Source organism: Tachysurus fulvidraco, chromosome 3, assembly GCF_022655615.1.
Source record: "Tachysurus fulvidraco isolate hzauxx_2018 chromosome 3, HZAU_PFXX_2.0, whole genome shotgun sequence".
Lineage (NCBI taxonomy): Eukaryota > Metazoa > Chordata > Actinopteri > Siluriformes > Bagridae > Tachysurus > Tachysurus fulvidraco.
The window spans coordinates 7,337,846-7,351,230 of record NC_062520.1 but is presented as its reverse complement, the minus strand read 5'-3'; the positions used below and the strand labels follow the sequence as shown (position 1 = coordinate 7,351,230).

The 13,385-nt window shown below is 43.4% G+C and overlaps 1 protein-coding gene across 6 annotated transcripts in view; it reads left to right on the top strand.

Annotated features, from left to right (window-relative positions):
* Positions 1–13,385, top strand: part of LOC113644388 (NEDD4-like E3 ubiquitin-protein ligase WWP1) — a 40,420-nt gene that overhangs the window by 20,191 nt on the left and 6,844 nt on the right. For 3 of the 6 annotated variants that reach the window (XM_027149181.2, XM_027149182.2, XM_047811091.1), the window contains 13 exons: positions 3,668–3,792; positions 3,955–4,095; positions 4,190–4,253; positions 7,448–7,617; positions 8,491–8,842; positions 9,008–9,103; positions 10,294–10,468; positions 11,061–11,115; positions 12,012–12,096; positions 12,219–12,347; positions 12,877–12,949; positions 13,044–13,115; positions 13,287–13,375. In XM_027149181.2, coding sequence (XP_027004982.2) covers positions 3,668–3,792; positions 3,955–4,095; positions 4,190–4,253; positions 7,448–7,617; positions 8,491–8,842; positions 9,008–9,103; positions 10,294–10,468; positions 11,061–11,115; positions 12,012–12,096; positions 12,219–12,347; positions 12,877–12,949; positions 13,044–13,115; positions 13,287–13,375 — 1,626 coding nt within the window. Of the gene's footprint in view, positions 1–3,667; positions 3,793–3,954; positions 4,096–4,189; positions 4,254–7,447; positions 7,618–8,490; positions 8,843–9,007; positions 9,104–10,293; positions 10,469–11,060; positions 11,116–12,011; positions 12,097–12,218; positions 12,348–12,876; positions 12,950–13,043; positions 13,116–13,286; positions 13,376–13,385 lie in introns of those variants that run through there. The other 3 variants (XM_027149183.2, XM_047811092.1, XM_047811093.1) reach the window with 3 other exon arrangements.

Sequence of the window (13,385 nt, the reverse complement as noted above, 5' to 3'; positions counted from 1 at the left end):
TTTTTTTTTGTTTTTTTTTTTTTCCCTCCAAAATCATATCATCCATTAGCAAGGAAGAGCAGCTTAAGTCCATTCATTTACAACTTTCATATCAATTTCATTCATGATGAGCAGAAATTTAGTTCAGTTTAATTGTTTACGCTTTTTAACAGTTGACCTCGTCTCAAAGCAGCTTTACAGAAGTTTGAAACAATAAAAACTTCTGTAACATCTGTCCCTAATGTGCATGTCTGAGGCGACATGGGCAATGTAAAACTCCCTGAGATATGAGGAAGAAACCTTGAGATGAACCAGACACCGAAGGGAACCCATCCTCATCTGGGTGACACTGGATTGTAAATAATGTCACTCGTCACTGGATGTCCAGGGACACGTCAGGAGAAAGAGACCTGACGGAACCACGTTCGTTTGGTCGGTCGTCCTAATGCTGTAGTGAAAATAGTCGCCTAAAAGCTGACTTTCTTTCTGAACAAGAGCAGTTTGGCTACATGTTATCATTTTAACATACCATTTATAGTTAAGTCTTTTGGCCAGAGATCGAAATATAATATGTGTATATATAAGTATTATATATTATATAAGTATTATCGATGTCTGTTTTGTAGCCTTACACTCCACGGTGGAGGTTAATGGTTCATATGAATTTCTCACTCCACCCATGCCACCTTTCCACCAGGAAGAACCAGGTGCTGGTTCAGAGCTAGTGCTGGTGCTGGTTCGAATGTTGGTTCCACTGGCGAACCTTCTAAGAAGCGGTTTGCCTTTCCATGGGCTAGAGAGCCATCACTGATCCGAGTCTGACATCACCGTATACAACGTTATACAGAAACATTAGCGCAGCAGCGGCAAACACAAACACCACATCAACAATGGCGGATGTTGCTTTACTGGTAATGCTCATGGCTAACGTGGCGAATCCTGATTTAAAATGATTTATAAATGGCGCTAACAACGTTTTCTTTTGTCTTGTTGGTCACAGTAAAAACCCGCCCCCCAGTCCCGCCCACAGCCCCTGACGCAAGCGATTCTTAAGTCTAGACCAGCAATGTTATTGTGCTAATTAAGAACCACTTTTCCTGGTTCAGAACCACTTTTCCTGGTTTTTCGCACCGCCGGGAAGCCGTCAGGATGAAAATATTTAAATGTATAACATTAAATGATAATATTCATAGAGGAAATAATAGAGGAAATAATCCACTTATTACAGGTTGGATGTAGAGACTCCACCCAGGAGTTTTTCTCCATAACAGTGCGTGCGATCGTGTTTAATTTCTTTACTCATTCAGCAGCTCTGTGGAACAACCTTTAATAGCGTTCGTCACACTCGATTGAATCGATGGCGGAGGAAATGCTGCATTCACACACCTCCACCCGCTGCGAATGAAATCCTGCACGGCCTGCTGGCACGGCGACGCTGCACTTGTCAGCCAGGGAGGGGGCTGTCAGGAATTTTGCAAGTCATCTATATCGTGTCGAGGTCTCAGTTTGGTGTAGAATATTTAATCCGTCACTTGACAGAGGACTGAAAAAGTCCGTGCACTTGTTTGGAGGGAGAGAACACCGCAGTGTGTTTGGTGTTCGGGCTCACAACACGTTGCTGTGGTGCATCATGGGAGATGGGTTTGCAGATATCAGGTGTGTGATGGGTTTGTAATGCAGTGCACTGTGAAAACTTTCAGTATCCTGGAAAGTTTAAGGTGGTATAACAATATACCAAAAGCTTCCTACGTGGATTTAGTGTCGGTTGTTTTTATATGAGAGTTAACGAGAGAGAGAGAGAGAATGTGTGTGAGAGAGGAAAAAGAGAATGTTTTTGTGTGAGAGAGAGAGATTTGTGAGGGGAAATGAGAGAGGGAGATTTAAAGAGAGAGATGGAGAGAGAGAAAGTGTGAGAGCAAGAGAGAGAATGTGTAGGAGTAAGTGATCTAGAGAATGTATGTGTGCGAATGAGAGAGAAAATGTTTTAAGCACGTTAGGTGAAAGAGAGAGAATGCGTGAGTGAGTGAGGAAAAAGAGTGTGTGAGAGAGAGAGAGAGAGAATGTGAGCGAGTTGGAGAGAGAGAATGTATGTGTGAAAGAGAAATTTGTGAGCGAGTGAGGAGAAAGAGAATGTGTGAGAGTGAGGAAAAGAATGTGTATTTCAGCGAGAATGTGTGAGAGAGTGAGGAAAAGAGAGAGAGTGTGCGCGTGTGTGTGTGTGTTTCAGAGAGAGAGAGAGAGACAGAGAGAGAGAGAGAGAGGACATTGATGGACGCTGTAACTCCAGGCTCTGTGTGACTGCTGATTGAGCTAATGGTGGAGAATGAGAGTGAGATGATGGAGGGAATTGGAGAGCGTGCCGACATTTAGGCAAAGCCCCTGTGTGCAGAATACTAACTGCCACACTCCTCTGCAGAGATCAGGGAGGGAGGGAGGGAAGGAGGGAGACTCAGCCAGCCAGAGAGACAGGGTTTGTCCTTCTGACTGCTTTTAGAGGTATTCGGTCAGACATGATGGTAGTTAACGCAGTGCACTCTGAGTCCATGAGGTTCAAGCAGATTTCAGGCTGAAAAAAGAGTCAGTGCGAGTTCCCTGCCTCCGCCTCTCACCTGTGAGTCACACGTCTCTGGAGTCTGACGTGGAACTCGAACATGGGCCGTGTGTGTGTGTGTGTGTGTGTGTAAATGCATTAGCAAGACTGGCTCCAGTCAGAGTCACGTGAAGTAGTGAACTAAATTCTGAGTGCTCCTGCAGGTGAGAGCATCAGGCTGGTCTCTGAGTCTTATTACATTTCTGCTAACTAGCTAACCACCTAACTCTATCCTCGTCATCCTCTACTCTCACACCAATTACCTTCATGTCCTCATTTAACACGTCCATATATCTCCTCTTTGGCCTTCCTCTTGACCTCTTACCTGCAGCTCCATCACCAACATCCTTCTACCAATATAACCATCTCCCTCCTCTGTACATGTCCAAACCATCTCAATCTGTCCTCTCTGTCTTTGTCCCTAAAACAGCCAACCTGAGCTGTCCCTCTGATGTGCTCGTTCCTAATCCTGTCCATCCTCATCACTCCTAAAGAGAACCTCGACATCCTCGTCTCTGCTACCTCCATCTCTGCCTCATGTCTTTACCTCACTGCTACAGTCTATAACCCATACAGCAGAGCTGCTCTCACTACTGTCTTTTTCTGATTTACATTTATAAATAAATAAATATATAAATAATAATAATAAAATAATAATAAAATAATAAATATCCCTCTCTCATCTCTCTCTCTCTCGCTCTCTTGGTTTTGGTGGAGGACAAGATTTGCTTTCTGTAGTGTCTGGTATGGGAATTGTAGAAAGTTAATTCCCCCGTCAAAGATGTGATTTGGGTGTGGGGAGGTGGTGATGGTGGAGAGAGGGATGTAGGGAATTATTTTTTTCCGTTTGTGTTCACTGAATCCAGTGAATCTCAGGCTTCTGAGTTGTGCCAGCTTCTGTATTCACTTTATTTTATCAGCTCTCTTTGCTGCCTGAGGCTGAAATATAAAATTGTAAAATACTCGTAAAATGAAGGTGTTTTTTTTTAATGGTTTTTCTTTTGCATCTCCTTTCATTCAAGCTTCTCATTCTGATGTCTTTTTGTGTGCGTGCGTGTGTGTGTGTGTGTGTGCCTGCTTGTGTGTGTGTGTGTGTAGGAATGTAACACCACACTCACAGTTGGAGTTTAAAGTATGGACCCATCACACTTTAAAGGCAGATGCTCTGCTAGGGAAAGCCACTCTGGACCTGCACCAAGCCCTGGAGCAACACGACAGGAAACGTACGAGTTACACACACAAACACACACACACACACACTCCCCTACAAACTCAAACACCTGCACCCGATAGACCCAGATGTAAACTTTTGACCTTTACGCTATCTCGAAGACGACTATTCCGTTATCACTGATATGATGTGTCTGTCGTCTGTGTGAACGTAGTTGAAAACGTAAAGGAGGTGCTAAAGCTGACCCTGGAGAATAAAAATGGCGTGATGACCTCCGGAGAGCTCACGGTCATCCTGGACGGTCTCGCCGTCGACCAGGAACCTCTACACAACGGAAACACCGCCACTACAACCAGTTAGTACAACCTGCTCTTCTCTTACTATCTCATCATCACCAATATTCCAATTCCCATAAATAAACCGCATTTGGTGTCTCTCTCTTCCGAAAGAAGTTCAGCAGAACGGAGATGCCATTCATGAGAACGGGGAAGAAAATGCCAGAGCTCAGGACTGGTAAGGAAGGCATCTTATGCTCAGAGATACCACTTCAGATTATTTTAAATGGTTAAATCTAATTGTTTAGTTATTCCAGTAATACAATTATTTGGCCAAAGTGTACAGTGTGAAAAGATCGGTATTACAATGTCACAGGTAGAATGTCAAATGCTGATGGAAAACATGTTGGGGTGAAGAGGAAACCAGTTTATTTTTACAGTTATAGTCTAGTCAGATATAGTCTACTAGTATAGTGTAGTAAAAAATTAGTGGAAGCTGGGTATCATAGATCAACTACACAACATGGTTCAGATCTAAAGATCCTTAAGCCTTTTTTTTTTCTGTCTCAAAACAGCATTACAGAACATAAACCTAAAACAAAAAGTTTATTGTTGCGTCAGTCGGCTGTACGATCTGGTCTTTATTAGCGATCATTTGAAGACAGGAAGGAATTAGTGTTGAGTCTGTGGTGAACTTTTTTCCACCAAAAAGACCCGGGTGCTGGTTCAGAGATAGTGCTGGTGCTGGTTCAAAGTTGGTTCCACTGGTGAACCTTCTAAGAACCGGTTTGCCTTTCCATCGGTTAGAGAGCCGTGACAGAGCCGAGTCTGAAGTCACTGTATACATGTCAAGTTACACAGCAACGTTAGCGCAGCAGCGGCAAACACAAACACATCAACAACGGCGGATGTTGTTTTACTGTTAATGCTCATGGCTTTGTGAACCTACATTGGCATCCAAACGTGGCGAATCCGACGTGTACGTGCATCTCCGTGTGATCTGTATAAACGGAGGTTGTTATCGAGAAAGTACATAACGTTATTTTATCATTAACACAGAAAAAAGCTAGCCTTAGCATGTGTGCTGATAATTGATCATATTGCGGTAAAGTAAAAGTTTAAAACTATTAAACATTAGTATACTTAAGGTACATTATCAAATGCGCTAACTGTAGCCCCGCCCACAGCCCCTGACACAAGCGGTTCTTAAGCCTAGACCAGCAACGTTTTGGTGCTACTTAAGAACCACTTTTCCTGGTTCTGAGCCGGTGCTTTGGCTGTTGAAAAAGAAATAACTGGTTCTAAATTAGGCTCCGAACCAGCACTCAAACTGCCTCGGTGGAAAAGGGGCAAGAGTTTGTGTTGACCCATTAGTTCCTCAGGAACTCTCGGTTGCACAGCCACAAACTGTTGTAGAAAGGACATTATTTACATTCACATTATTTCCTGTCCAGTGTCACCCAAATGAGGATGAGGTTAACTTCGGAGTCTGGTTCCTCTCAGGGAGTTTTTCCTTCTCTTCCGTCGCTTCCAGCTTGCTCATTAGAGATAGGGATAAATATATATAGTACATACATATTGTATTTTTAATTAATATTTTAAAATGAATTTATAACTTTAAATGTATGTGTTTTTTGTTTTTTATTTTTATTCTTATTTCTCTATTCTGTTTCTATACTTCTCTAAAGTTGCTTTGTGACTATGGGAATTGACACAAATAAACTGAATTGAATTATTTCACAAAAATGTATATTAATTCAAATATTCAAGGTTAACATTAGACATAATTCGACATGTTTGTATTCATCCCAATGAGCAAGCCTGAGGTGACCGAGGAGCACTTTATGTAGAGCTGTGATATTTATTTCTGTGTTTACATTTTTCTGTGTAAGGCACCAGTTATTTTATGACTATAAAATCCTCTTGGCTTTATATTATGATCTGGATATCCTGGATTAATGGTTAATCCCGGGAAAAGTATGTGCAGTGTGAAACGGGAAGCAAGACAACCCAGGATTTTTATTTGTTTTATTGTTTTTAATAATGGCCAAGGATATTAAAGTGTGTAAGCTCTAAAACAGTTTTAATACACACATTTTTCACCTTATTTAGCTGGCTTTGCTGTACGAGGCAGAAAAACCGCTGTCTCCTCATGTACGTCGTTCTGGCGTGACTAAATTTGTCCTTGTCCTGTGAGAATGCATCACTGCAACTTTTCCCCCTCCGCCCTTGTGGGTTTTTTCAGAGCTGAACTCCTCTTTTCCTCTGAAATCAGGAATCCGTAGCAGCATGATGATTCATTCATTTCCTCTTTAGTCAGAAACTGGCAAACCAGCTGATTCTGGCACACATTGTCAGCGTTACACAATCCTACACATACAGTACTGTCAGGGGCTCCACACGTCCTCCAAGGCTTTCAAGCTGCTTCAGGGGAGCTGCTCAGATTTGCTTACTCTCAAGCTGAGGTGCTTTAAGTGGCAAAGCTCTTGTGTGCTGTGGTGAGAATCTGAAGAACAAGGGCAGATGTTTACTCAGCAGAACTTCCTGTTCCACCCCATTGTCATTTCCTGCCAAAGTGGCAGACCTCAGGCACCTCCACCCTGCCACTGAAACATCTCCACTTTGGATGAGACCATCATCAGGATGTGGGTGTGAGGGGGTGTGTGGGTGTGAGGGGGTGTGTGAAGGTGTGTGTATGAGGGTGTGTGTGAGGGGGTGGGTGTGTGTGTGTGAGGGTGTGTGTGAGGGGGGTGGGTGTGTGAGGGGGTAAGGGTGTGTGGGGGTGTGGGTGTGGGGGTGAGGGTGTGAGAGGGTCAGGGTGTGTATGTGAGAGGGTGTGTATGTGAGAGGGTGTGTGTGTGTGTGTGAGAGGGTGGGGGTGACAGTGTGAGAGGGTCAGGGTGTGTGTGTGAGAGGGGGGGGTGGGGGTGTGGGGGGTGTGTGTGTGTGAGGGGGTGTGTGTGTGTGTGAGAGAGGGGGTGTGTGGGGGTGAGGGGGTGGGGGTGACAGTGTGAGAGGGTCAGGGTGTGTGTGTGAGGGGGTGTGTGTGTGTGAGAGGGTGTCTGCTACCGTCCTCCTCCAGTGTCCTTTATAACAATCAGCTCCGTGTCACATCAAGTGTGTCATTAATGCCTCTCTTCTCCTACCGACAGAACAGGTGTCTCACTCATATCTTATCAGCTTTTTGTCTTATTAAGAAGAGTTTTATTAGCTGATGTGATTCCCCAGGATTGTGTGAGAGAACAGGTTTCTGTTTCCTGATGCACTGACAAGTTTTTGCCATGCAAAAGGAACCTTCTGTAGAACATCTTAAAGAAATGCTTAGTGATTCCAGGATTCAGCAGCCCTCTATGTCATGACCACTCAAGCTTAAGAACTACTGGTGTGTGTGTGTGTGTGTGTGTGTGTGTGTGTGTGTGGGGCATCCTGCAGCTCGGTGAACGGCACACACGGAGTGGAAAGCGAAGCCCCGTCCACCTCCTCTGGCAACAGCGATGGCAGCACTGCCCCTGTTGTCAACGGCGACGTGGAGTCCACACCCACACACCAGACAGCTTCGTCTACCACGCTCCCTGCTGACAAAAGCGTGCCAAGTGCGACTGGTGAGTCATGCATGCTGTGATGCCATCTGGGACAGAGGCCACGGTCTTCCGTAAAGGTCATTATTCTTTAATCTTAACACGGGGATTCGTTTTCACAAAAGCAGCCGATACGCTTCGGCTCGCTACTCGAGCACAGACAGACGCAGAGTCTAAAGGACATAGAAATGAAATGAATTTTCTCTACGAATCTCCATAATATAGCCAATATAACACTTAAGTAGATGATTAATTGGAGTTCTTTTAATGTTGGTGTCTAATGGGTTCGTGTTCAGGGCAATATAAAGAGAAAAAGAAATTAATAAATAAAAACTTGCAAGCAGTATTTTACCTTGCAAAAAAAACAACTATGCATTGTATACTCAAAATATGTTGATCACATGCTCCTGGGTTCGATTCCCGGGCAGGACGCTAACCCAGCCACTGAAGCGTTTACCCTCAGTGCCGGTCCCGAGCCTGAATAAAAATGGGAGGGTTTCATCAGGAAGAGCATCCGGCATAAAGCCTGTGCCAGATCTAATATGCGGACCACGTGATCGTCTGTGGCAACTCCTGAACAGGAAGCAGCCGAAAGAGGGGAAAAAAAATAATAATGTTGCATTAAAACCTGCGCCAACTTTTATAAGGTGGACGAGCAACAGCGTCATGGTTTGTTGGCCTGCAGTATCGGTATCGGTATCCCAGATCAGGCCAATACTTTTGTAGGTAAATAAAATCACTTTTACTGTGGATGAAATCTCCATCACGCTTCATTAGATCTTCCATTAGGAGTGATTAGATTTTCCACCTTGAACATTTATTTCTTTTCAGGATTTTCTTCTTCGTGAATTGTTGTAGAATCTTGACTAGAATCTTTCTCCTCCCTTCTTCCTGCAGTTAATGGGGAGAATTCTGTGGATGCTGCTTCAGAAGAGCTGTTGCCGCCCCCTGCTGGTGGGACCGAGGAAGAAAACGACCCTTCCTCGATTCTCTCTCTAAACTCCAACTCCTCTCTACACCAGCCTGCAGTCGAATCCTCCATCACACAGCCCAGCACCGATGCTGCCTCCACTTTGCCCTCTTCATCATCTGCACCCAGTGAGGCAGTAGCTGCTGCCGGTGGTGCTGCTGCTGCTTCATCCTCCAGCTCCGCAGCAGACGCTGCATCAGGCACCAGCACAGTCACAGACGCAGCCAAACCTCGACAGCAGCAACCCAACGTCAGCACTTCAGACCCCTTGCCCTCAGGGTAATCCACAGTCATGATCATCACAACACAAACACTAGACAATTGTGCTACAAGTTATGGAAGTAATAACATTAAAGCACTAAAACTAGAAACCGTTAAAAATTTTTTTTATACATTTATGACAGATTCCTCAGTGTTGGTTCTGTCCATGTTTCGTCCCTGTAGGTGGGAACAGAGGAAGGACCCGCACGGCCGAACCTACTACGTCGATCACAATACGAGAACCACGACGTGGGAACGACCGCAGCCACTGCCCCCAGGGTGAGTCCCAGACGTCGCCCCAGCTCTCAGGATGATTAAGGGGTTTTTCACATTTGCCTCATTTTAGATATTTTAAGTGGATTCTGAGCTTTTCTGCTACAATCTGGGTCTTAACTCTCTGAACGAATCCTCTCCAAAAAAGGGAATGACTGAATCGGTCAGGATTATATAAGGAACAACTCGTACAAAGGCTACCTGAAAGGACGAAAGGATTGAAATTAAAACTAAATACAAGACGGAATTCCATAAACTGTTGTATAAAGGACATGGTTTATGTGGGCATGTGGTAGCCTAGTGGTTAAAGTCTTGGGCTACCAATCGGAAGGTTGTGAGTTTGATCCCAGGTCCACTAAGATGCCACTGTTGGGCCCCTGAGCAAGGCCCTTAACCCTCAATTGCTCAGTTGTATAAATATGAAATAACAGCGTCTGCCAAATGCTGTAAATGTAATTTACACTGACATTATTTCCTGTTCAGTGTCACCCAAATGAGGATGAGGGAGTTTTTCCCTCACCGTCGTCACCTCAGGCTTGTTCCCGAAGAAATAAATAGCAACTTAATTTGAAACTTTTACATCTTTATTCTGTTTCTATACTTCTATTAAGTTTCTTTTGAGACATTGTGAATTGTTGGAAGGTCCATTATCATTATATTATTACAAAAGCCATTCTAATTAGATATCATGTGTAAAGCCTGTCTCTTTGAGGCACTGTGATCTGCAGCCAGATCGCTGTGTACATGTACATCTAAACAAACTGAACTAATGGAGAGAACAGACCGGGTTCATCAAACAAGGCCCTTAGGCTGCACTCATGATCAAGTGGGAACCGGTAGTTTCTGATTTCCCAGTAGGATGGATCCGTTTGAGCGGCTCACCAGCTCACTTCTGACTCACTTAACACTGTGTTTTTACTTTTTATCTCGACTTTTAAGTCTCTATTGAAATTCTTAATTTTCTGCCTCTGAAAACATTCCGATTGTTTCTGCCCGTGTTACTCGGAATTAGAGAGTTGTTTGCTTTAAATCGTTTTACCGAAGGTCAGTGTTTTATTTCCGACTTCAGATCGCATCACATCAACACCTTTAATGTGGGCAGCAGGTTTCTAAATTTGTTTCTAAATTTGTTTCTAAATTTGAAAACCCTCTTGCAAACCTTGCTTTTGTTTCTACACGCTGTATGTGTTGCGCAGCTGGGAAAGGCGAGTGGATACCCGTGGCCGGATCTACTACGTAGACCACAACACGCGGACCACCACGTGGCAGCGGCCGACCATGGAGTCGGTGCGTAACTTCGAGCAGTGGCAGTCCCAGAGAAGCCAGCTACAGGGAGCTATGCACCAGTTCAACCAGAGATACCTCTACTCGGTACAGTGGCCATGTTTTACAGGCTTGCTCGTTAGAAATTTAATTTTAATTCTGTTCTGTTTCTATACTTGTGTACATGTTTACATTCATTATATTTATATTATTTATACAGCTGAGCTATTACGTGTTAAGGGCCTTACTCAGGGGCCCATTAGTGGCAGCTTAGTGGCCCTTGTATAAAGTTGCTTTGAGACCATGGCAGTTGTTATATAGTGCTACAACAAATAAATTGATTTTGAAATCCACACACACACACACACACACACACACACACACACACCTCTTCCAGCAGCTTGTTTACCCATCAGCATGCTTTGAAACACTAAGATCAGTCTGTAAGACTCCACCTCTTTGCACTCGCACATCAATGAAGTCTTACCCTTTGAAATGCGCAGTAACTCACCGGGCCTTTAACATACTGATTAATCTCATCTTCTTCTGATGATGGTGATTAGCTTATTTAAGCGGGAGGGCGTATATATTCTAGCCATGGACAATGCAGACAAACAACAAGGGCTTTAGTTCTTCTAGCATTCACAGTTTCTCTCTCTCTCCTGCTCTCACCATGCTCTTGTTCCTGCTCCGGAGACAGGCTTCAATGATGTCTGCAGAAAACGACCCCCTGGGTCCACTACCTCCTGGTTGGGGTAAGTCAGTGTACATGTTCTATTGTACAGATTTGTTGATGAACAGTTCAGGTACCAGGCTCATCATCAAGCGTGTACAGACATCTTCATCTTCTTTATTGCAGCTTTTTTATTTCTTTGGAGTGTCTCTCTCTTTTTTTTTTATAGCTTGATTTATTTTTATAACTATTGAGCTTTGGATCTAAACCAGTTTTAATTCATGTTACCAATCACGATTAATAACACTTCGTGGGATTGCGTGTAAAATACAATAAATAACGCACAATTCAAAATGGCCGACATGGGACAGTGGGGATGGTATCATTCGACTCTGTGTGCTTCACGAGATCTAAAGTTTCAATCCATGATTTTAGGACAAATTATACAATTTATAAGCAAAAAAAAAAAAAAAGATCTTTTTCTTATCACATGACCAGTAAGTGTCTCCAAATCCGATCTGGCGTTTACAAGACTCACGATTTCCTGACGTGTTCCTAAAGGTTGCAGAGATGTAAGGTTTGTTTCGATTCTGTCCGACACGAAATTTTATGATAATAATATTATATATAATAGAGGATTTATTAGTGCTTTAAGTCTGAAGTGCTGAAATCTTGCTTTTTAATGAATAATGAATCTTATAATAATTATCGTTTATATCTTAAAGGGTTGAAATGCAAAGTGATTAAAGCATAATTGTTCAAATAATTATAGTAGTAATAAAAATGCCTACGTAATTATTATTATTATTATTTAACAATTATGCTGTGAGCACTTTGCACTTGAACCCTTAAAAAAAATAACCATGACGATAACGATATTCGTTCAGCAACGACAGGGTTTCAGCACTGACCCCTATTTAAACGGATCGTGTCTTATTCTTGCCTCATCATTTCATCCATTCCTCGTTCATCCCTCAGAGAGACGCGTGGATTCAAACGACCGAGTGTATTTCGTCAATCACAACACAAAGACCACCCAGTGGGAAGACCCTCGAACTCAAGGGTAACTTCTCATCTCTCTGTTTCTTCGCCCTTACGCTCCTGCACCATATGCAGGGTTTGGTTTATTTATCTGTCACATATGGATGTTCTTCTTCATCATCATCATCTTTGTTGGTTGTGCAGGCTGCAGAATGAGGATCCTCTGCCCGAAGGCTGGGAGATTCGTTACACGAGAGAAGGCGTGCGTTACTTCGTAGATCACAACACTCGCACCACGACGTTCAGTGACCCAAGAACCGGCAAGTCCTCAGTGTGAGTACACGTCTACGATCCGCTTTAGTATTTAATGTGCAATCGATTGGGATCACGATGGATTGGACTGTTTTTGTTTGTAAAACTAAACTCGGATTTGTATCGACTAATTTCTAATTTCTAAAATTCTTATTTTCTAAAGCCAGCAGCATCACATTAAGTGCCTTTTGACGTCGCCAACTGGGTCACGACTTGTAGTAAATAAGTCATAGTATAGTGATCTAGTTAATAAGGACGGTTAGTAAATAAAAGTCAGCGTTCCGTTTGAGACGATACTATTGTGTAGTTGGGACACGGTTAAAGATCCCAGACCGAAGGCAGGTCTTTAAACTTTTTTTTTCCTCTCCATCTTTAAATTATATGTGGTCTGAGACAATGGTGTAAAGCCTCCTTTGTTTGTTTTATTTGTTTATTTATTTATTATTATTACAATTATTATCATTTACTCCGACACCACCCTCCTCAGTTGGGATATGCGACGGGATTTTTTTTTAAATCGAATTTCCTCTCCTCTTCCTCTGTCTCGCAGCACCAAAGGGCCGCAGATCGCGTACGAGCGCAGCTTCCGATGGAAACTAGCTCACTTCCGCTACCTGTGCCAGGTAACTCTGACCGCCCGCGTTTCGGTTCAGCACGAACATGTTCCCTATTTTTCCTTTGACGTCACAGTCTTTTGTTTTTCTTTCTCTTCCCCAGTCCAACGCGCTACCCAGTCATGTTAAGATCACAGTCTCTAGACAGACATTGTTCGAAGACTCTTTCCAGCAAGTAAGAGTTTTCCACCTCTCCCTGTGTGTTCAGCATGCTCACTGTACACCACGCGCTAGCACAAGCGCCGCACATCCACCCAGGAATGCTCAGATTTCCAGTTTCACGATGGTCTTTTTTGCATAAACACTTAACGGTTTTGTTTTACTCGGGTTTGTTTTTCTCTCGCAGATAATGGCTCTGAAGCCGTATGACCTCAGGAGAAGGCTTTACATCATTTTCAGAGGGGAGGAAGGACTCGACTACGGAGGCCTCGCCAGGTTTGATTTT